The 22,907-nt window shown below is 54.8% G+C and overlaps 3 protein-coding genes across 5 annotated transcripts; 2 read left to right on the top strand and 1 right to left on the bottom strand.

The window, feature by feature from the left end:
* Positions 1-784: 784 nt before the first annotated feature.
* Positions 785-7,597, bottom strand: FKBP6 (FKBP prolyl isomerase family member 6 (inactive); the record flags this gene model as incomplete). Its single annotated transcript, XM_080630263.1, has 7 exons — positions 785-869; positions 2,309-2,418; positions 2,710-2,904; positions 4,002-4,121; positions 5,278-5,480; positions 5,749-5,838; positions 7,231-7,597. The coding sequence occupies 7 exons, from the start codon at positions 7,595-7,597 to the stop codon at positions 785-787; spliced, it is 1,170 nt and encodes a 389-aa protein (XP_080486389.1).
* A 2,896-nt stretch (positions 7,598-10,493) lies between these two features.
* Positions 10,494-18,267, top strand: TRIM50 (tripartite motif containing 50; the record flags this gene model as incomplete). The annotated part of the gene is given in 7 exon segments (XM_080630336.1): positions 10,494-10,898; positions 11,781-11,876; positions 16,395-16,625; positions 16,960-16,982; positions 17,255-17,379; positions 17,661-18,239; positions 18,242-18,267. Coding segments are annotated over 7 exon segments (1,485 nt in total).
* Positions 18,268-19,840: 1,573 nt separating this feature from the next.
* On the top strand, positions 19,841-22,878 carry LOC308227316 (28S rRNA (cytosine-C(5))-methyltransferase-like; the record flags this gene model as incomplete). 3 transcript variants are annotated; one of them, XM_080629814.1, is made up of 10 exons in its annotated part: positions 19,841-19,933; positions 20,059-20,181; positions 20,259-20,433; positions 20,514-20,622; positions 20,910-21,048; positions 21,446-21,561; positions 21,825-22,003; positions 22,085-22,289; positions 22,362-22,514; positions 22,723-22,878. In XM_080629814.1, 10 exons carry the CDS (start codon positions 19,841-19,843, stop codon positions 22,826-22,828), a joined length of 1,398 nt encoding a protein of 465 aa, XP_080485940.1. In that variant the 3' UTR covers positions 22,829-22,878. The 3 variants fall into 3 exon arrangements, with proteins under 3 accessions (XP_080485940.1, XP_080485942.1, XP_080485941.1); XM_080629816.1 differs by having other exon boundaries at positions 22,063-22,289; positions 22,723-22,876; XM_080629815.1 differs by having other exon boundaries at positions 22,063-22,289; positions 22,362-22,860.
* Positions 22,879-22,907: the final 29 nt, after the last annotated feature.

The following is a 22,907-nucleotide window of genomic DNA, read 5'->3' as shown; positions in this document are numbered from 1 at the left end:
GGAAAAGCTGCCAATACTCATTTTCTGTGCACAGAAGAGGCACTGCATGAGACAACAGCCGCGAACTCCAATGGCCCCAAGCTGCTGATGCTTTCTGACAGAAGGCTGCTATCATTTTCCACAATACTTTCCCTAGGGTTTACCCGGAGGCAAGAGACCAGTGAAGATTTCCACTCCCCCTTACGTCCCCCTGAAGGTTTTGACAAAAAAAGAATGATCAAAGAGCCTTTGTGCATTTATAAACCCATCAATATTGCTCAAAGATTTAAGGCTCTAAAGAGTCCAAACCATCTATTTGAATTCTTTTGTACAAACAGGTTTTTTAATATTAGAAAAGAAAAATAAAATAAAATATTTAGATTTTTGTGAGCGGAGACATTCCAGCAGCTCCAGCCAGGAGTGCTGGAGAAGAGGAGGAAATCTAATTCTTACATTTGACAGGAACAATCTTTTTTGTTTCTTTTAATTGGTATAGACACAAGACTACACAGCTATTTCTCCCCTTGGCTCTGACAAGGCATAGCTGCGATGAGCAGCACAGGAAACAACAAAATCAAACTTATTCAACTATTGCCAGTCTCGGGTTCCTGTCCCACACACATGAGCTTGTCTGTCAGGAAAGTTTCCCCAAGCTAACAATACAGCAGCACTTCACTCCACCATCCTGCACCTTCCCCTCCACACACCCCTACTCCCTTCCCTCCAAAGGTTTCCCCACCTGACAACAGTTCAGTGACAACAGAGGTTCTGGGAGACCTCAGCCTTTTTTACAACTTGATTACCTTTATTCCTGCTCAGCAGAAGTGTTGAGAGAAGCAAACATTTGGCAGCACATTTCTTTCTCCTTGTTCATGTAATCCCTGTAGCACCTGCAAAGCAGAGCACAGCATGGCAGCACAGGCTGGGGACCACCTGCCCACCCACCAGTGCCACAACCAGAGAACATCTCTTAGTGTTTCTATATAAATTAGCCTAATGCAGGAGAGTGCTGGTAGCAAGTCACAGATCCATCAAGTCCCTTCTTTCCGCCATGTCAGGGAAGGACAGCAGGAAACATTGTGCCTCATTCCCAGACCTTGGGTCTTTTGCTTCACTGGTAACTATTAACTTAAGCAGATAGTTTGATTTGTGGTAGCCCGATGCTTTCTATACCATTTCTGCAAGCATGTGATGCTGCAGAGGAACCCCCACCCATGTCCTGTGGTCTAGTTTCCTGTCTCCTCATTTGTGTCACTCTTTATACAAGCATATAGCAGGAGACATAGCTCAAGTGCCCTACTCGAGAGTATCCACCACTGACACTGAATCTGGGCAGAGGATGGGTAGGAGACAGCAGTGATTTGCATCCAGCCTAAGTGGAAATAGCAGGCATTTGCTTCCTCCTCCACTCTCACTTCCCTGACAGTGTCACATTAGCATGGCAAAAGCTTCCCAGACAGCTCCATTTTAACTGCTGCTTCTCCAAGCACAGCATCCTCTGCACCCTGTGCTCTCACTTTACTAGCAACAAGGTCTCACTGGTGAGGAATCCCTGAGCTAGACAGTGACTCAGTTTGGGCACCGTCCCAGGGATTGATGGCTGCCCACACGGTCAGCTTTCTAGCATCTGCTACCATCAAAAGCAAAGGGGTTTTGTGCAACACACCAGAAATAGAACAAGTGTGACATTGGCTAATCCTCTCTCTACCCCCTACCATCAGCACCTCAGTGTCTAGAACCTCAAAAGAGCTTCACTCAGTGAAATTCCAGCACAGCAGGTCTCTTCAGTTAAGTCTCAGGCAGATGTTGCTACATCTGTCCACATAGAGTAGGTCAGGGATGCCCACCTGGACTGTGGATGGTCTGCTCACATACCTATCACTGCAGGAAATACAAAAGCCCCCCATTTGGAGGCACAGATTGATGCCAGAGATCAGAACAACACGATTTTGTTCTGGATTTGATGCAATGCAAGCCTTCCAACAGAACTACAAATCCATCTCCCTAGTTTTAACAGAGCTGCAAATCCATCCAAATTCCTGACCTCCCTACTCCCTAGGAGCATAACACATATCCTGCAGAGACACTGTACAGGAAGAGGGGGTGCTCTCACCTTCTCACTTATCACCTGCAACCACTTTGTGTCCAACATGTTTGAATCAGCTGTCTCCACACTGAGAGAAGCCTTTTGCACTTCCCCAAGTCACTTACTGACCAATAGTTCTATGTTTTGTTTTGGGGGTTTTTAAACATATTGAATATTTTTGAGCAGGTGTTCCAGCCTGTCAAAGCACCCTCTCTTCTACAGTGAAGACAGGAGTTCTCTCACCTTGCCAGCTTTTTCAGCTCACTGTTAATATCAGGGTTGAAGGGCTGTATGCGCTGAGCTCTGGCCAGGAAGTCCTGGGCTTTTTTGTATTCTGTCATATAGAGACAAGCCTGCCATTGAAAGAAGACAGATGTGCCACACAATAAATAGAGACTCACCGTGATTCCTCAGGACTCAACACATGTGCAAACATTTCTGAGCCAGCTCCAGGTAGCTCAGGAACTACCCCCCAAAAAGAGATCAGTGTGACAGATCTGCAAATCTCCCCTGCTGCTGTGGCAGCTTAGAAGGCCTGGCCCGGAATGTAGTGGTTCTCCTCAGTTCATTCGAGGTTCTCCCCATACTCAGTCAGGCCAGGATATTCCTTGATGTGGCTACCAAAGGAATTCATTTTTGCCCACCTGGCCACACCTGAACAACGCTTTGGCATTTCTTTGGTCGATTTCCAAGGCCTTCTCCCCATACACCAAAGCCTGGGTAGGACGCTTCAGTTTCAGGTAAGTGAGAGAGAGATTCAGGAGCAGCAGCAGCTTGGAAGCATTGATCTGATGCTGCTCTGCCTCACTGGAAGGGCTGAGACCAAGGATGGATAATGCCTGAGCAGACAAGGAAAAAGAACTAGTACACAACAAATCTGCTATGGGAAGGGAGAAGCCCACCTCATCAGACAGCTGCACCCATGTTTCTGTTCACCTGGATCACTTAAAAAATAGTAAGAATCAAAACTCTGAATTCACATGGCATTATCAGCATGACTAAGCTCAGCTACAGCACTACAGGGTTAGGAACCTCTCAGGGGACTTGAAAGCAACAGAATAAAAAAATTACACCCACAGCTCAAACATTAAGTACAAAGATGGCAGAGATATTCTACAAGGAGAAAGGCAATTGAAATTAGTTTTGTTACTAAAACAGCAAGAAAAATTCTGAATGGAGGGAAGAAAAGTCACAAAACCTCGCTACTTCCGAAACAGAGGCAGATGCATTTCAGTTTGGGAACAACTGACTGTTTCCCTGCCTGGAGAGGTTGTGGGGTCTCCATCCTTGAAGATGTTCAAAACCTCAATGGACACAGTCCTGGGCAACCTCCAGCTGTGGCTGCCCTTACTTCAGCAGAGTGCTGGACTAGGCAGCATCCAGAGGCCCCTACCAGCCTCAACTGTGCTGTGATTCCCAACAGGAAGGCTAAAAATAAAGTTTGAGTGCACAGTGTGTCAGTGATGTCTGCTTCCAGACAAAGGGATTCGAAATTCCTTCTTAAGGCGTTAATCAGAATGCTGCTGCAACACGAGGCTGAGCTGCACAATGAGGTCTCCCAGCAAAAGCTGCCCTGAAATGCTCTAGCTCAGCAGTCAGCTACACAACCACAAAGGGCTCACAGCCAAGACACACTCTTCCTTCCCAGCTAGAGCCCACAGGGAGCAAGCCTGAAGGGAAGGGGCTCTGCTTGTTTCTCCCAACCCTTCTCCTTCATTTACCTCTGCTGCTCACACAAAAGCAGGTGTCTAAGTTCTGTTCTTAAATAACAAACTACCCTGGAAAATAGAATGAAGCCATTTGGCGACAGAATGATGTTACACTTCTATTATGTGATCTCTAAACTGTACTTTTTATGGTGAGCTAGTACTACACAATCACCACTTTCACAGCTTTTTACAATGGAAAGCACTTTTTTTTTTCTCTGTTGTCATACCTTTTTGTATCTGTCTTTGGCATCATCCAAGTGCCTCTTGCGGTAGAGGTAGTTGCCAAACTGTCTCTCTGTATCTGCCACTTTCAACACCTTTTGTAGTGGAAATGTGGCCTGCTGTTCCTGTATAAAGAAACACCCGATTTTCAGCTCAAACAAAAGACCAGCAGAGAGCTCAGACAGGCCAGTCCCCCACGGTCCCTTTCAGTTCACAGAGCAGGAGCCAGGCCATTGCCAAGGCCCCAGCAGAGTCCAGCCAGGCCACCTCTGTGTGGCATTTCCCTTCTCCAGGCTGAAACATGCTCCTGCTCTTCCACTGGTGAAGGGTGCTACCGATCACACCAGAAACCAAGAGACTCAGGGTGGGCAGTGGGCTGAAAAAAGCAGGAATACTTTCTTAAATCCCGCCCAACTCTCACCTGCTCGGCACAGAGCAGACAGTCAAACAGTATTGCTGAAGCTGTGAGAGGCTCCATTGCTCTAATGGCTCTGCATCCCCCCCAGGCGGTTGCCTCAGGCCAGCTCCAAGACCAGGCTAACATCCCGCCAGGGCGTCAAAACCAAACCAACAACGATAAAGGATAAAATTCAAGCCAGGTTTTCTCCTGGGTTTGCAAGTTTGAACCATTCAGAGAGGTCAGTTAACCACAGAGGGTGGGCAACTGGGAGGGAGGGCAGTGAGCTATCCTGTAACACGTGCGGTTTGCTCCCAGGGCTCTGCGTGGAAAAAATGGCCTGTGCAGCAGCAGGAGGGCAGGAGAAGGCCGCCTCCGCCCCCACCCGGCGCCCCACAGCCACAGCCCAAAGCCCTTTACATGAAAAGGGGCAATTAACAATAGCACTATAACTCACCGGGGAGGAAAGCAAACAGTGAAGGAGCACTTGGGAAAGCAGCCAAGACGCAGGGACAAAGGGCAGGGGCTGAGGGAGGCACTCGCACACTCCCAACAGCACAGGGTTTTTACAGACAGCTCCTTACTGTTCCTTCGGGGAAATTCCTGGAAGCTGGTGCCCTCTAGTGCAACCAGGAGGTTTCTTGTAAAGCTAAAAATAAATCCTAGAACCATGAAATGGAAGCCTGACTCCAGCACGCAGGAGCAAACAAAGGCAGCACCGAGCTTCTCCCTTTGCACAAACAGGGGGAGGTGAGCAGGGGCAGCGTTAGTAAGCACGTGTCTGCAAGCTAAACATATGTAATGCACAGGCCTCAGCAACTGGAAGGAAACAACAAAGGTTTAGCCACCAGGTTCAGGTTTCAAACCTTATTACAGCAACTCACAGCAGTCAACTCAAAGAATGCGTCAGATTCAGCCGAGTCTAGAAAGTCCAGCACCTCCACTTCAAAGATGATCGTGGCACTTGGGGGAATGAGCGGAGGACAGCCTTGCTGCCCATAGGCATAACCCGGTGTGAAGACAAACCTTGACAACTCTCCCTTCTTCATCGTCAGCAGGCCAACTTCCAGGCCCAGAAGCGTAATGTCTGTCTCAACAAGACATGGAAGGTCATGAGAATCACAAACACAGAACCCGCCTCTGACACCAAACAATTTCTCCAAAGCCTGGAGGAAGAAATCCTTGGTTTCCAGATTGACCATCACCCATGCGAAGCAGGAGGCATTTAGACCCCATTAACAAGATTTAAAAGCTTCAAATAACCCCAAAACACTAAAGAGCATTTAACAACATGTCTTAAGGGGCTGATCTTTACAATTCTGAGTCACAAGACAAACTTTTTGCCTCAAACTTACCTTTCCCAATTTTCATTAGCCCAGGAGACTTGCTGTAGCAGTTTGTGCAGAAGGGCTTATCCTGATGTTCCAGGTATCCAGAGAACTTCACTGTGAAGCCCAAAGTGAGGAGTGAGGAAAAAAGCGAGTTTGATTTCATCTCCAGCAACAGCAGCATCAGGAGTCAGATTTGCAACGCCACCATTTTATCCTGCTTTTCTTTTTTACTTCTACTGTAGAACAGCAGAGGCAGCACAAACCACTTTGTGTTTTATATCAAATACCTGATCACATCCAAGTAGCCAACTTGACTGTTTTAACCCCATCAGCAGGTAAGGCAGCTGCTTCACAGTCCTGATCCCTATGATTTTGTGTTTTAAAGAATTGGAAACTTCAGCTTTAGAAATCAAAATGCCCCAATTATCTGCAAAAATATGTAACAAACCCTCTTCTAACTGAAGCTGGAGGCCTGGGAAAAGAAACAAAGGCAAAAAGTACAAGATAACCCTCTGAGCCCTGCCACTCTCCTGAGTCCTGTGCGTGTAATGCCAGCTCTCACCCAGTTAGGAGAACTGTAATGAGTCCTGGCAGTGTTCAGGCCAGGCTGGATGGAGCTCTGAGCAACCTGGTCTAGAGGAAGGTGTCCCTGCCCATGGCAGGGGAGTGGAACTGGATGAGCTTTAAGGTCCCTGCCAACCCAGACCAGTCTATTGAGTCTACAATTCCTTTGATATAGCACCAGACCTTTGCATTTCAGGAACTTTCAGCTTCAAAACTCTTCTTTGTACTGTGAGCACAGGTGGGACCCATAAACCCTGCTATTCTCAAGGTCAGGATGCCCTTTCATTTAATCTGTTACCCACAAGAAGTTAAAGTACCTCAAGTGCTAGAATACTGACATGGAAAGCAGACAGTCTCTGAAACATAAAGACATACTGTGTAACACAAGCACTTTTAAATTCTTGTTCTGACATCACACTAAAATCCAGAGTGCTGAGATTTGCCAGCCACAAGCACCTCCCCATTAGAAGCTCAGGGGATCCTTTACAAGAAGACTGTCCCCCCTCCATTTCCCCCAGCAGACACATCACACCTAGCCGTACAGCCCAAAGCAAGGACTTTGCACTGAGATGTAAATGACGTAGATGAGCATGAGATCCTGACTTCACTCTGTGCCTCTGAAGATTTCAGGTTTTCTGAGTCCTGCTTAAATTCAGATTAAATTCAACAATTGCCATTTACAAAGCAAGCTGCGCAAGAGGCAGGCACTGGAGCCTGCCAGCTTGTGTCCATCAGAGTACAGCACTGCTGCAGAACGCACCAGAACCCAAGGGGAGCCAGGCCAGGGTTGCATGCAGCACCCACTGCAGGACGGTGGCTGGAGCCACGCAGCAGACCACACACAGCTCCGAGAAAGATGCAAGAACCGGCGGCTGCGGCAGGAGGCTCCCAGCCACAACACCTCTGCCAGCAGCACCACCGGCCTTGCAGCCCCAGCAGTACCTGCCACAGAGGCATCTGGGGGCACGGCCTGCCCAGTGCCGGGGCGCAGCTCCTGCTTGCGCACCCCTCCATCGCCGCTCAGGTCCTGCAGGCGCCGGGACCGCACCAGGCTCTGGAAGGGGTACACGGCCGGGGCCTGGCCTTCTGGGGGAAGCCTCCACTCTGGCCCGGGACAAGGCCGGGGCTGGGCCTCACCCGTAGCCTTGTCACATATCGCCAGCCTCGGGGCACCGCCTCGGGGCACCCCCACCGCGCCGCGGCCGCCGCCACCACTGCCACTCGCCATAGCGCCCCGCGCCCTCCCGCCAATCACCGCCGGCGACACGCGACGCCCTCCCGCCAATCGCGCCCCGAGCAGCGCGCTCATCCCAAGACGCGGCTTAAGAAACCCCACGTTCGCGCGTCTCGGGCAGGGACACGCCCCTGGGCTCTCTCAGCCAATGGGCAGCTGCGGTGCACCCTGAGGGACGCACCCGGGAGGGGCGGGGCCTCCTCCCCGGGCCCGGCCGCGGCTCCGCGCTGTACCCAGCGGGTCTGCGGGGGGCAGCGGCCTTTTCCGGGCACTGCGCCCTCTGGGATACCCGGGTGGTCGAGCGGGGCTGGGCTGGGGCCGGGGCCGGGGCCGGGGCCGGGGCAGGGCGCTGCCTCCGCGGCGCCGGCAGCAGCGCTGTGCCTGTTCTCCCGAGCTGAGCCTGTGAAGCGAGGGCCTGAGCTGTGGCAGCGCTGCAGCTGCAGGAGACGCCCCTGCGAGCGAGGGACGTACCCGCGGCCTGTCAGAACCGTGGGGTGGTTTGTAACCTTAGCGCTCATCAAGCCCAGCTCTCTCAGCCTGGCTCCAGAGCAGAGCTGCTCCAGCCCTCTCAGCATCTCCATGGCCTCCTCTGGACTCGCTCCAGCAGCTCCACATCCCTCTTTTGCTGTTGCCCCAGAGCTGGATCAGGACCGCAGGGGAGAGCTCCCTAGAGGGCAGCAGAGGCTGCCCCTAGCCCAACACCAGCGGCCGAGGTGGGAGCCCCAGGCTTAGCCTGAACCGTTGTCTCCAGTTCCCCACCGAACAGCCTCTGGAGGTTGCCCCAAAGCTGGGCCCTCCTGGCTGAGAAGCATTCCTTGTCCTCAACTTCCCCTGGGTGATGCCGGGAGGGACCCACAAGGGTGCCTGCAAGCCAGACACACCTGTGAACCAGGAATAATTGTGCGAGGAACCATTTCTTGCACAGTAGATGTGTGCCTTGCCCTACACTGGGAGAGCTGCACTTGAGGTTTCCTTCTGATCTTTTCCAAAACAATCAAAGGTTTTCACCAAACAATAAAAAAGTGGTGTTTCAAGCAGAAAAAGAGCTTTAGTTGATAAAAAAGTGTTTTAGTGAAAAAGTTTCTACTGTCCCCAGTGGTGTGTATGAGTGAAACGTGGCGGGGCTAGGGGAGGCTTGCTGCTCTGGGAGGCAAACACTGCCACCTCTTATCAAGGCTCCTGCCTGCCCAGTCAACTGATGTGTCCAGTTCTGGGCCTCTCAGTTCAAGAAGGACAGGGACCTGCTGGAGAGAGTCCAGTGCAGGGCAACGAAGATGATTAAGGGAGTGGAGCATCTCCCTTATGAGGAAAGGCTGAGGGAGCTGGGTCTCTATAGTTTGGAGAAGAGGAGACTGCAGGGGGACCTTATTAGTGTATATAAATATATAAAGGGGGAGTGTCACGAGGATGGAGCCAGGCTCTTCTCAGTGGCAAACAATGATAAGACAAGGGGTAATGGGTATAAACTGGAACACAAGAGGTTCCACTTAAACTTGAGAAGAAACTTCTTCTCAGTGAGGGTGACGGAACACTGGAACAGGCTGCCCAGGGAGGTTGTGGAGTCTCCTTCTGTGGAGACATTCAAAACCCGCCTGGACACATTCCTGTGTAACCTTATCTAGGTGTTCCTGCTCTGGCAGGGGGATTGGACTAGATGATCTTTTGAGGTCCCTTCCAATCTCTCACATACTGTGATACTGTGATACTGTGTGTGCCCATACCTGCATGGCAGGGGTGGAGGGCAGCCCTCCCGGAGGGTGTGACACCACCCTTGGAGTGGGAGAGGGGACAAGAGGCTGCCTGGGCTCTCCCCAGTGAGCAGGGACGTCCCTGGCAGGGCTGAGGCCGCAGGAGGGCAGCGGCTCAGCTAGCCGTCCCATCGAGGGCCTGCCGGTGCCACCACCTGCCTCACTGGCTCTCCAACCAGGTCAAACTCTTCAGCTTGACTGGGAAGCCGAGTGACATCCATCAGGCTCAGTGCACCGAGCCAGGGACAGGAGGAAGCCGCGCAGGGCATGTGAGTGGTGCAGTGAGTCGGAGGTTGTTATTTGAGTCTCTGGGATGTGTATGTGTGAGTGGAGGGAGCAGCTGAAGCTGGTTTCCCTGTATGGGGTTTTATGGTGTCTCATGGGTCACAGGCTTTCGTTGATTCACCAAGCTCCTATAGCGATGTGTGATAAAAGCCAAGCTCAGGTCATAGCCTCCCCTTGCCCTGGGAAAGCTATCGAGCCTCTGGCTTCGTGTTTATTTTCTTCAACTTCAGGTCATGTCTTTGACTTGCCCAAAGATCTGGGCAGTTACACTCACAGCTCTGAGAGCAGCAGGGGAGGCAGAGCTGCACCGTGTTAGAGCTGTCAAACAGGCTGGGCCACAGGCAGCCCCGGGCTGGTGGGAGAGGCTGGGATTTGGGCTTGTGTCTCATGGGGGTGCTGGCCCAGGGCATGGAGCGCTGTGGGGACCAGAGACCACACCGCGTTTCAAGGGGGTGAGTTGCAGTCACAACTACATGCTGTGTCTCAGGCTTTGTATCATAGAACCCAAGACTGGTTTGGGTTGGAAGGAACCTTAAAGCTCATCCAGTTCCAACCCCTGCCACGGGCAGGGACACCTTCCACTAGAGCAGCTTGCTCCAAGCCCCTGTGTCCAACCTGGCCTTGAACACTGCCAGGGATGGGGCAGCCGCAGCTTCTCTGGGCACCCTGTGCCAGCGCCTCAGCACCCTCACAGGGAAGAATTTTTTCCTGATATCTAATCTACCAGTGCCCCCAGAGCGCAGCAGAGGGGGAGCCTAATGATGAGTTTGCAACTGTCTGGACTGCTGCTCGTGGGGTGGAGAAGTCTCTGTTTTGCCTTCCCCAGCTGCTAAGCTGCATCTTCACTCATCTCTGCTTATCTTGCTCTTGGAACAGGACTGATCTCCCACTCGTGTTTCCCAGGCCAGGTCTGTGCTGCTGTGTGGGAAGGTGGTAGGATGGCTCGGAGGTTGAGCATCAATGAGCTGGAGGACGAGCTACTCTGTCCCATCTGCTTGGAGGTCTTCAAAGAGCCCCTGATGCTGCAGTGTGGGCATTCGTACTGTAAGTCCTGCGTGGTGTCACTCTCTGGGGAGCTGGACAGGCAGTTCCTGTGCCCTGTGTGCCGCCAGATGGTGGACTGCAGTGCCTTGTCACCCAACGTCACACTGGCCCGTGTCATTGAGGCACTGCAGAGCCTGTGCGAGACAGAGCCGAGCCCGGAGTCCTGCCCAACACACCACAATCCCCTCAGCCTCTTCTGTGAGGCTGACCAAGAGGTGATCTGCGGGCTGTGTGGCACCATTGGCAACCACCGCCAGCACAAGATCACCCTCATCTCTACTGCATACTGCCAGATGAAGGTCTGCAGGCAGAGCCAGCTGCAGCTTCTGGGGTGGGGGTTAGGGCACCCAAAGTGTTTGCTGGCCAAATGTCCCCTCTCCTTCAAGAGACAGGCTGGAAATGATGCCAGTGCAGGGAGCACAGTCTCATGGCACAGCCAGATGTGGGGCAGGGTCCCTGGCCTCGGGGCAGCTGTTTCTCAGGCTAAGCATGTCCCTGGCTGAGAGGACCCACAGTTTCAGTGGCTGCACCATGGTGAGCAGAGCTTGGGATCAGGGAGTGCCGGTGGGGCCTTTCAAGACTGGTTTTAAACACCATCAAAAAAAGTCTGAAGATAAGGGCTGGGGTAAGGAAAGCAGGGAGGCAGGGACCCAGCCAGGCAGAGTAAATATCTGGCATCCCCTGCCCAGCATCACGTGGAAGCCCTAGGAATGAAAAGGCACAGGGCCACCCGTCGCCTCCACTCTTGGTACGAGGGAGGTAAGAGCAGTAGGCACTAAAATTGCTCCTGCCCAGCACCAGCGGTAGGAGGGTGCAGCTGGCCTGCTGCTGGCTTGTGGCTACTCACCACCACTTGTCACCTGCTCACCCGGTGCAGAGCCACCATAGGGTGTGAGATTGAGGGCTGGGAATGGGAGCAGAGACACAGTGCTCCTGGTGAGAGTACAAGCAACACCCAAATTTGGGCCATGTTCTGAGCGCTCTCCTGCCTCTGGTAACCCTGAATCTTCTAGACCAAGAGTGTAAAGACCAGCAGGATGTGCAGGGCCCTAGAAAGCTTAGAGAATGCTTAGAGAACATGGCTTTTAAGGGCCATGTGCTCCTCAAGGTACTGACAAGCACTGCCTGCAACCAAAGAGGCTGCCACCGAGGTCACTCCTACAGAGGTGCTGTCTTTTCAGGAGGAGCTGTCTGTGCTGCTGACCAGTCTCCACCACTACAAGAGGAACCTGGACGAACACATCAGCAAGCTCATCAACAACAAAAGCCGCATCGCAGTGAGTGCCATGTGTCAAGGGAGCCCATGTCCCCGAGTCTTTGTGTCCCACACAGCCCCTGGAGCAGCCTCTGCTCCTGGTTGCTCCCAGCTTGCTTCCTCTACTCCTTCCCTTTGCCCTTCCCTGGGATAGCAGACAGGGCTTATCTTCCACCCCATTCCCTGCGGTTTGTTTTTCACAAAACTCGGGGATTAACCGTAGACCTGTTTTCGGGAAGGGTGATGTAGCCCTCTCTGGTGGCACAGCCCTGTCTCCAGAAGGGGTGATATTACCCTCACTGCACATCCCAGCAGAGCAGTGGTGAAAGCTGGTTTGATGCCTCCTAAAGCTGTTGTCCCCACCCAGAACCGCTTTGCTGTCCTCCAGGGGGCTAAGAAGGAAGGGCACTTGCACCAGAAACAACTGGCTGATGCACCGGTAAAGAAGATCACTACTGGTGCTGCCAGGAAAAAGAGGCGGGTCATAGTGGTAGGGGACTCAACTTTGAAAGGGACAGAAGCACTCATCTGTCGGCCTGACCCGGTCTCGAGGGAGGTGTGTTGCCTACGTGGGGCATGGATCAGGGATGTTGCAGAGAGGCTGCCTGCTCTAGTGAGTCCCACGGACTATTACCCACTTCTGGTGATCCATGTGGGTGCTGGCAGTGTTTATAGAAGTAGCCTGGAGAACATAAAGAAGGACTACAGAGCCTTGAGAGAGGTGGTTAGGGGCTTTGGAGCTCAGATTGTCTTTTCATCAATTCTCCAGGATACAGGGGAGGACCTTAAAAAAGCTAGGAGGATTGGCCAGGTTAAGAAATGGTTAAAAGGGTGATGTCATAGTCAGGGGTTTGAGTGTCTTGAACACGGGACCCAAGTTAGTAGGCCAGGTCTACTGGGGGCTGGTGGAGCTGATCTGGCAAAGAAGAGGAAGAGTGGTTTTGGTAGGAGGCTTGCCAGGCTGGTCAAGGTTGCTTTAAACTAGATGTGTTGGGGGAGGGGGGCATTGTTTCATCCCAACACACCCAGTCAGTTGCCAGCACCTACAATAAATGCTCTGAGCGATGCAGAGAAATTCCAGTGCCCTCCAACCAATGAGCCAGCTTCATTTGGAGCTCAGCTCAGATGCCTCTATACAAACACCCGTAGCATGGGGAACAAACAAGAGGAATTAGAGATGTGTGCATGTCTATAGGGATATGATATAATAGGCATCACAGAAACATGATGGGATTGCTCCTACGACTGGAGTGTTGGAATGGAAGGTTACAGACTCTTTAGAAAAGACAGGCCTGGCAGGCGGGGAGGGGGAGTTGCTATTTATGTTAGGGATAGGCTGGAGAGTATGGAACTCTGTCTGGGGACGGGTGAGCAGTCGACAGAGAGTTTGTGGGTCAGGGTTAAAGGGAGAACAGCAATGGGGGATATTAATGTGGGGATCTGTTACAGACCGCATGACCAAGAGGAATCTGTGGATGAAGTGCTCTATAGGCAGATAGGAACAGCCTCACGCTCACAGGCCCTTGTTTGCATGGGAGACTTCAACCACTCTGACATCTGTTGGAGTGAAGGTACGGCCCGGCACAAGCAATCCAGGAGGTTCCTTGATTGTGTGGAAGACAACTTCCTTCTGCAAGTAATAGAGGAGCCTACAAGGAGAGGTGCCATGCTTGACCTTGAGCTCACCAACAGGGAAGGGCTGGTTGGAAATGTGATGCTCCAGGGCAGCCTTGTTTGCAGCGACCACGAGATGGTTGAATTTGAGATCCTCAGGACAGTGAGAAGAGCGTGCAGCAAGCTCACTGCCTTGGACTTCAAGAGAGCAGACTTTGGCCTCTTCAGGAACCTGCTTAGTAAGGTTCTATGGGATACAGCCCTAGAGGGCAGGGAGGCCCAAGACTGTTGGTTGTTATTCAAGGATCACCTGCTACAAGCTCAGGAGTGTTGCATCCCAACTAGAAGGAAGTGCAGCAGGAGGGCCAGGAGACCTCCTTGGATGGATAAGGAGCTGCTCAGGAAAATTCAAAGGAAAAAAGAGGCTTATAAAAGGTGGAAGCAGGGACAGGCGGCCTCGGAAGAATACAGGGATGTTGTTTGGGAAGCTAGGGACCAGGTTAGGAAAGCTAAGGCCCAGTTAGAATTGAACTTGGCTAGGGATGTTAAGGATAACAGGAAGGGATTCTATAGGTACGTAGTGAATAAAAGACAGACTAGGGACAACGTAGGCCCCCTCTGGAAGCTATCAGGAGAACTGGCTACCCTGGATTTAGAGAAGGCTGAGGTTCTGAATGACTTCTTTGCCTCGGTCTTCACTGGCAAAGTCTCTGACTGCACCACCCAGATCTTGGAAGGCGGACGCAGGGACTGTGAGAATGAAGACCCCAGGCCCACTGTAGGAGAGGATCTGGTTCGAGACCATCTTAAAAACCTAAATGTACACAAGTCCATGGGACCTGATGACATCCATCCGTGGGTCTTGAAGGAGCTGGCGAATGAAGTTGCAAAGCTACTGTCCATCATATTTGAAAAATCATGGCAATCAGGTAAAGTTCCCGACGACTGGAAAAAGGGAAATATAACCCCCATTTTTAAGAAGGGAAAAATGGATGACCCAGGGGAATCACAGACCAGTCAGTCTCACCTCTGTGCCTGGCAAAATCTTGGAGCAGATTCTCCTGGAAGGCATGCTAAGGCACGTGAAAAACAGCAAGGAGGTGGTTGGTGACAGCCAGCATGGCTTCACTAAGGGGAAATCCTGCCTGACCAATTTGGTGGCCTTCTATGATGGGGCTATGAAACTGATGGACAGGGGTAGAGCAGTTGACGTCATCTACCTGGATTTGTGCAAAGCATTCGACACTGTCCCACATGACGTCCTTGTCTCTAAATTGGGGAGACATCAGTTTGATGGGTGGACCACTCGGTGGATAAAGAACTGGCTGGATGGCCACACGCAAAGAGTTGTGGTCAATGGCTCGATGTCCGGCTGGAGACCGGTAACGAGTGGTGTCCCTCAGGGATCGGTGTTGGGACCGGTCTTGTTCAACATCTTTGTCGGTGACATGGACAGTGGGATTGAGTGCGCCCTCAGCAAGTTTGCTGATGACACCAAGCTGTGTGGTTCAGTTGATACGCCGGAGGGAAGGGATGCCATCCAGAGGGACCTCGACACGCTTGTGAGGTGGGCTGATGCCAACCTGATGCAGTTTAACCATGCTAAGTGCAAGGTCCTACACCTGGGTCGGAGCAATCCCAGACACAGCTACAGGTTGGGCAGAGAAGAGATTCAGAGCAGCCCTGCGGAGAAGGACTTGGGGGTGTTGGTCAATGAGAAAATGAACGTGAGCTGGCTGCAGTGTGCGCTCGCAGCCCAGAAAGCAACCGTATCCTGGGCTGCATCAAGAGGAGCGTGAGCAGCAGGTCGAAGGAGGTGATCCTGCCCCTCTACTCTGCTCTCATGAGACCTCACTTGGAGCATTGTGTGCAGTTCTGGTGTCCTCAACATAAAAAGGACATGGAAGTGTTGGGACAAGTGCAGAGGAGGCCACGAGGATGATCAGGGAAGTGAAGCACCTCCCGTATGGAGAGAGGCTGAGAAAGTTGGGGCTGTTCAGCCTGGAGAAGAGAAGGCTGTATTGAGACCTCATAGCAGTCTTCCAGTATCTGAAGGGGGCCTACAAGGATGCTGAGGATGGACTATTCATGAGGGACTGTAGTGATAGAAGAAGGGGTAACAGGTTAAACAGGGGAAGTTTAGATTGGATATAAGGAAGAAATTCTTTACTGAGAGGGTGCTGAGGCACTGGAATGGGTTGCCCAGGGAGGTTGTGAATGCTCCATCCTTGGCGGTGTTCAAGGCCAGGTTGGATGAGGCCTTGGGTGCCATGGTTTAGTGTGAGGTGTCCCTGCTCATGGCAGGGGGGTTGGAACTGGATGATCTTAAGGTCCTTTTCAACCCGAACTATTTCATGATTCTATGACTGAGTGTCCTTGGAGGTGGGAATATAAACAGGTGAAAAGGACCCTGCTTGGAGCAGGCTTCCCAGTCAGAGCAATGAGCTGGTTTCACCTTGAGTTCATGCCTGGTTTAGTGTCACGTCCATTTCCCACGCAGTAGCTGTCTCCAAGGGACCTCCCGGCACCCCTTCAGAGGCTAAAGCTTCCCAGTGGGGCTCCTCAGAAGGGCTGAACCCAAATGGAAATAGAGCTGCATTTTCTCTCCCTTAGCCCAGGACACAGGGAGCTCCCTGGGAGCAGAGGGATCCAGGAACTCCTTCAAGGCTCTGATGAGGCTGGCTGGGACATCAGGAAATCAAAATCTGGGAGATTCAGAGGAGAGGTGTAAGGCAGGGAGGCCATGGTGGTGAGCTGCTGAGGACAGTGGGATGTGTACAGAGCTGCTCTTTATCTGGAAAGACAGCGGAGGGCAGCTTGATGGGACATACTGACATTGCTGGCAGCACCTCTGAAACTCAAAAGCAGGTGAAGGGGATGGAGCAAGGCCACCCTGCACTGCCACTTGCTTGCTGTCTCCCTGCAGAACGAGGCGGATGTCTTCAAGGGGGTGATCCGGAAGCAGTTCCAGGAGTTGCACAGGTACATTGACGAGCAGAAGGCCACCTTTCTGGAGAGCATTGAGAGGAAAGCAACGCAGCTCATCACCTCTATTGAGTCCCAGATCAAGCAGACATCAGACGCCCTGCAGAGGCTTAAGGAGATGCAGAGCTCTCTGGAGGCACTCAGCAGTGAAAGTCAGCTTGGTTTCATCCAGGTGAGTGCACTTGCTAGTGAAGGCAGTGACAGTCTGCTGAGCTCTCCAGCTCTCAGCCCACTGCCCGTAGCCCTGAGCCCTGCCCTGGTCAGTGGATACCCTCACCAAACATCGTTGAAACAGTACCAGAAGCGAGATGGAGGTGCTGTCTGTCCAGCCAGGCCTTCCCCTGGTGGGAGAAACCTGACCTCCACAAGAAGCAATGCCTGTAGCTCTCCCTACAGGAGGAGAGCCCCGGCCTCTCCAGCCCAGGGCAGAGGCTTGTGCAGCTGTGACCATGCAGAAGATCTGCTGTTCTGTCCACCCACAATTCTCTTTCTTTTATCTTTTCCAGAAATACATCTCCTCCCAGTTCAGGTGAGTGGTGGGATCAAAGAGCACAAAAGAGGATGGCAGGCTCCACACCAGGGCTAGTGGTCCCAGGCCAGTGAGCACCTCAGCAATTCTGGGGCAGCCTTGCGTGGACACTGCTGTTGTGATGGACAGTCACAGCTAGAGCCATGCGCTCAGCCCAGAAGAGGGCAAGAGCAGGGGCGAGACACCAGTGGCTCTCCCACAGACAGCAGCCAGGTGAGAGGAGGTCACACACCGTCCCGTCACTGTGTCATGGCTGCTCTTTGTCTTTCCAGGTCAGAGCTCCTCAGCCTGCACCCTGGCGATGGCATCTTTAGCCCCGTGTCCTTTAAGCCATGCTTCCACCAGGATGACATCAAGATGACTGTGTGGAAGCACCTGCACCGCCGTGTCCTATCAGGTAGCCCCTGCTCCCCTGGCAGCACACTGAGTGGTCAGCCTCGCTGGTGTGTGGGACAGGCTGACCAGCCACCATCACACTGCCCCAGCCTCTCTTGCCCGCTGCTTGCGTGCTCCTTGCCTCAGGAGAACTCCCGGAGCAGTGGCTGGTCATGTCTCATGCCGATAGCAGCCTGACTTGGCATAATGCTCCAGCTGCTTCCAGTTCAGTGCCAGCTTGTGCCAGTGCTCTGGAGACCCCTGCCTTCTGGGGTGCCTGAATCCCACATGCTTTCCTTACAGCTCCAGAGACGCTGAAACTGGACCCAGTGACAGCACATCCTCTCCTGGAGCTCTTCAAGGGTGACACGACGGTGCGGTGTGGCCTCTACCAGCACCGGGACAGCAACCCCAAGCGTTTTGACTCCAGCAATTGCATCCTCACCTGCAAGGGCTTCTCCTGTGGCCAGCACTACTGGGAGGTGATCGTGGGCGCCAGGAACCAGTGGCGTGTGGGCATCATCAAGGGCACGGTCAGCCGCAAAGGGAAGCTGAGCAAGTCTCCTGAGAATGGCATGTGGCTCATTGGTCTGAAGGAAGGGAAGGTCTACGAGGCCTTTAGCATGCCATGGGCTACCCTGCCTCTGGCCACTCGGCCCCAGCGCATCAGCATCTACCTGCACTACGAGAAAGGTGAGCTGAGCTTCTACAATGCTGACAACCCTGATGAGCTCAGCCCCATCTACACCTTCCAGGCAGAGTTCCAGGGACAGCTCTACCCCATTGTGGACCTGTGCTGGCCCGAGCGAGGGCCCTATTCCCCTCCCATCATCCTGCCTGTGCCCACTGCGAGCACGCACCCTCAGGTGCTGAAGAGCCATCCTGCCCCGAGGAACCCACGAAGCCATAACCTGGCCAGCGGGATGAGGCTGTGGCTGCAGCAAGCTGCATGCAGGCTTGTGCTCACATGGAAGCTGTGGTACTGCGGGGTAATGTTTAGCGGCATAAAAAGTCAGCCTTGACCTCTGAATTCCTGTCCCCAGTTTGGCAGGCTGAGCCCAAACCCTAAAAGACGGCTGGCCTGCAGAAATCTTCCAATGGAAAGGGGTGACTGCCTGAAAAGTGTGAGCCATGAGCATCCGGGGGCTTTGCTGCTGCATCTTTCCTCTGAATAAATGGAGTTTGTGCTAAATGAGGGGCTTGCTGGCTTACAGGAGTAATGTCTCTGAGGTACCACCAGTAGTCAGAGAAGAGCGGGCAGCCATTCCTTAACACTAGATGAGCTTTAAGGTTCCTTCCAACCCAAACCATTCAGTGATTCTACAAATATTCTTGCACATGTTGTGTCCCAGACCAACCAGGGCACCCAAACGTGCCTTTCCACAGGGTTCTCACACCCTCCAGCTGTTCAGGCATGAGGTACCTTTCCTCAGCACCAGAACCCACTCTGCTGATTCCTGGTCACAGCCAAACTTTGCCAAGCAGCTCTCGGTTTGCAGCAGTTGCTGCTTGTCTATCGATCCTCATGTGCTTGGTGTCAGTCTCACTTAAGTCACTTATCTGTGATGCCAGACAATGCCAAGAGCATTTCCAAGACATGGCACAAGAAACGCCATGCTGTAGTTCCTTATCCTCATGGGCAGCCCTAAGCTTCCCAGGAGCAAAGTCTTCCCTTCCATGGCCATGCAGTGGTTAATCACAGAATCATAAACTGGTTTGGGTTAGAAGGGACCTTAAAGCTCAACCGTAAAGCTTTTCCCATAAACTCAGGACGTGATGAGCAGAGAGAAGGACCTGAAACTGGAGCAACCTCATCTTGTGGAAGATATCCCTGCCCATGGCGGAGCGGTTGGACAGGATGATCTTCAAAGGTCCCTTCCAACCCACACCACTCTCTCAGCCTATGAAACCATGAGCCACAGCACAACGGCTGCACTGGGGCACACTGAGGTGCAGCCAGCTCTCTGTGCTGTCCTCACCACGGCCAAAGCTGGAAGGGCCAGCTCAGAAACACCCCCATTGCTGAGGAACGGCCCCAGCGGGTTGGGGGCTTCCTGCCTGGAGGCCACACCTACACCTGCACCTTCCCCTTCAGCCCCTGCAGGAGCACAGCGCCCTCCTTCAGGATCTCCAGTTCTGGGGAGACCGGCACTGCCCGGCCCTGCCGTCACGGCTGCGCTCCCTTCCAGCCACCCCGGCATCCTGATGGGTATCTCAGCCCAGCTCTCTCAGCCTGGCTCCAGAGCAGAGCTGCTCCAGCCCTCGCAGCATCTCCGTGGCCTCCTCTGGCCTCGCCCCAGCAGCTCCACGTCCCTCCCGTTCTCTGTTTTGTTTGTTTGCCGGCGGCACGAAGACCCCGCAAGTCCCCACCCGCCTCCTCTCCGGCCGAGCCGCGGGCTCTAGGACCCCTCCGTCCTTGCCCGCTGCCGGGCGGGACGCGGCACCGCCGGAAGTGGCGTGTGCGCAGGCGGGCGGCAGGAGCCATGGCGCTGTACAGGGCGGCCGCCGACGTCCTGGAGGGGCTGGAGCGCGGCGCCGGCGGCGTGAAGGCGCTGGTGTACCACAGCCGCTTCCCGGTGCGCGGGGCCGGGGCGAGGCGCGGGAGGGGCGTGCCTGGGCCTGGGTCGGGAGTGTGCGAGGCGTGTGCGGGGTTGTGGCGGGCTCGGGCCGTGCGGCCGGGCAGCCCCTGACCGCCCCGCAGCACGTCCGGCAGCTGTACGCGCTGGTGTCCGAGACGCTCCGCTACTCGCCGGTGCTGGAGGAGCTGCTGGCCAGCGCCGCGCTGCTGCAGGCCGAGAAGAAGCTGTCCCCGCAGCTGGCGAAGGTGAGCGGGGCCGGGGGTGGCGGCGGCGGGTCGCGGGTCGCGGGGCGGTGGTTCCCGGCTCAGCCTCGTCCCCGCAGGTGCTGGTGTACGACCTGCTCTTCGGCAAGGGCTTGAAGTGCGGGGGCCGCTGGAAGGCGCTGGCCCGGCGACACCGGCCGCGGCTGGAGGGTGAGCTGGCCCGCCTGAAGGTGCGGCAGAAGGTGAGCCGCAACGAGGACCTCCTGTCCCCGGCACAGGCAGCCGGCCCCGGCGGTGAGTGTGCCTGTGGGCGCGGTGGTGTCCCTGTGGTGGCGGCAGTGGGTGGCCGTGTGTGACGCGGATGGCTCCCCCAGCTTCCCGGGTACCGCGCTACGTCCGGGTCAACACCCTGAGGACTTGTGTGGACGACGTGATTGACTTCTTCAAGCGTGAGGGCTACTCCTACCTGGGCAAGGCAGCCAGGTAAACGTTTCTTCCTGCTGCCCCACCTCATCTGGGGTGTCAGTGAGCAGCAAGGGCTTGGGATGAGGTCCTGTGGGTCAAGGGGTCGTCGGTCTTGGTGCTCAGGATGCTTGGGTTGGGGTGTCCACACTCCCCACTCCTGTGTTCTGCCCTTCCTTGCACTGTGTGGCACTGAAGGCAAGAGAAGATGTGGGACAAAGAGGGTTTCAGCCTGGGCTCTGCAGAGCTCTGGTGTGGGCAGGATGAGGCAGGACTGCATGTTCATCCTTCCTGTGCCTCGTGGGCAGCTTGGAAGAACTGAGGGCCCTCTCCGGGAAGAAATTCTTGTTGGACCTTCACCTCCCGGAGCTGCTGGTTTTCCCCCCGCAGACAGACTTCCATGACAACCTGCTGTATACGTCAGGACACATCATTCTGCAGGACAAGGTGAGGAGCTGGTGGCAGGAGGCTGCAGGGCTGGGGAATCCCCTGACATGGGTGGAGGGGAAGCTTCTTGCCACATGCCAAGGGCTGTGCTCGTGCTTTACAGTAGCAGAGAGCACGAATGCAGCCTGCAGCTATGGGGCTGCCCTGTGGCTCTGCTTGCGTCACATGTCTGGATGGGGATATTGCTGTGAACTGGGCTGTAACCCCCAGGAGGAGCTGAGATCAGCTCTGGGAGCAGCGGGAGGCTGCGGCCGGGCAGAGGCTCCTGGCAATGGGTGCTGGTGGACTCGTCCCCTGCTGCTGTGGCTGCCTGCGGCCCTGCAGTGCCACCCACGGCTGAGGAGGGGCCGGGGCTGCTTCTTGCCCGCTCCGCTCACGGGGCTTTGTCCTCCCGCAGGCCAGCTGCCTCCCGGCGTTCCTCCTCAGCCCTGCTGCTGGCTCCCACGTCATCGATGCCTGTGCTGCGCCTGGGAACAAGACCAGCCACCTGGCAGCCATCCTGAAGAACAAGGGGTGAGGGCAGGGCTGCGTGGTGCTCGCTTTTCCCTGGGTAGGCTGGTGGCCTGGGGAGGGCGCAGGGGGACGTGGGATCACACAAGGGTTCACTTCACAGCCCCTGGTCCCTCTCCCTGCTCAAGGCCTGCCCTGCCTGGGGAAGCAGCTCCCGGGCACTGCCTGTCTGGCCAATGGCTGGTGCTTGATGCTGCCAGGGCAGCGTGTTCCTGAGGCCGTGTGGGATGTTTACACGTCTCTTGGGTGCCGGGCTCTGCCTTCAGCCAGATCTTTGCCTTTGACGTGGACACCAAGCGCCTGGCCACCATGAACACCATGCTGACGCGCGCTGGCGTCACTGGTTTCCAGCTGGCCCAGCAGGACTTCCTGACGGTGGATCCTGGAGACCCCAAGTACAGCAAGGTGGCCTACATCCTGCTCGACCCATCCTGCAGTGGCTCAGGTAACATGGGGGGCTTTGGCCGCCCACCCCTGGGTGGGCTGTGGATGCATAGACCGCAGGCGGCGGCTGCTCTCCCCACAGGGATGGTGAACCGGGTGCCGATGGCAGAGGCTGCCCCAAGCGCCGAGCGGCTGCAGGCGCTGGCCGGCTTCCAGCGCAAGGTGCTGAGGCATGCCCTGAGTTTCCCGGCTCTGCAGCGCCTGGTCTACTCCACCTGCTCTCTGCACCAAGAGGAGAACGAGGATGTGGTGGGGGCTGTGCTGCAGGAGTGGGGCTCGGCCTTCAGGTGTGTCTGGTGTTGGGGGGATGCAGGGCAGGTGCTGCAGAGCCTGGCCCTGACCCTTGTCCCACGCTGCAGGCTGGTGGATGCCTTCCCTTGCTGGCCCTGCCGAGGACTGGCTGCCTTCCCTGGGGCAGAGAGCTGCCTCCGTGCCTCTGCTGCCGACACCCTCACCAACGGCTTCTTTGTGGCTGTCCTGGAGCGGCGTGGGGACGGGGCTGCTGCCTCCGGGTGAGAGCGCACCTGGGAGCTCTGTGGCCTCCCACAGCTCCTGGGGGTCTGGGGACAGGCTCGGGCTGGTGGCACACGTAGGCTGAGGGCGCTGCTGCTGTGTTCCTGGCATGGAGAGGAAGAGGGAAGATGGAAGATGGAGGGGCCTGACTGCAGGAGCCACGGTGCTGTGTTGAGTGGGACTCAGGCCCTTTGCTCTTGTCCACAGCTCCTTGCCTGCGCCTGCTGATGACGCCCTGCAGCATGGCAAGGGAACAGCGCCAGGAGCAGCTCCCGAGAAGAGGAAGAGGAAAAAGCAGCGGGTAAAGGAGTGAAACAACCATTTTAGGACTGCGCAGTGCTCAGCTGGGGCTTGTGGGGATTCTTACCCTGCTGCCTGCCTGAGCTGTGGCA

Source organism: Psittacula echo (assembly GCF_963264785.1).
Source record: "Psittacula echo genome assembly, chromosome: 15".
Taxonomy (NCBI): Eukaryota; Metazoa; Chordata; class Aves; order Psittaciformes; family Psittacidae; genus Psittacula; species Psittacula echo.
Note: the sequence above shows the minus strand (reverse complement) of the source record. Positions and strands in the feature narration are given on the sequence as shown.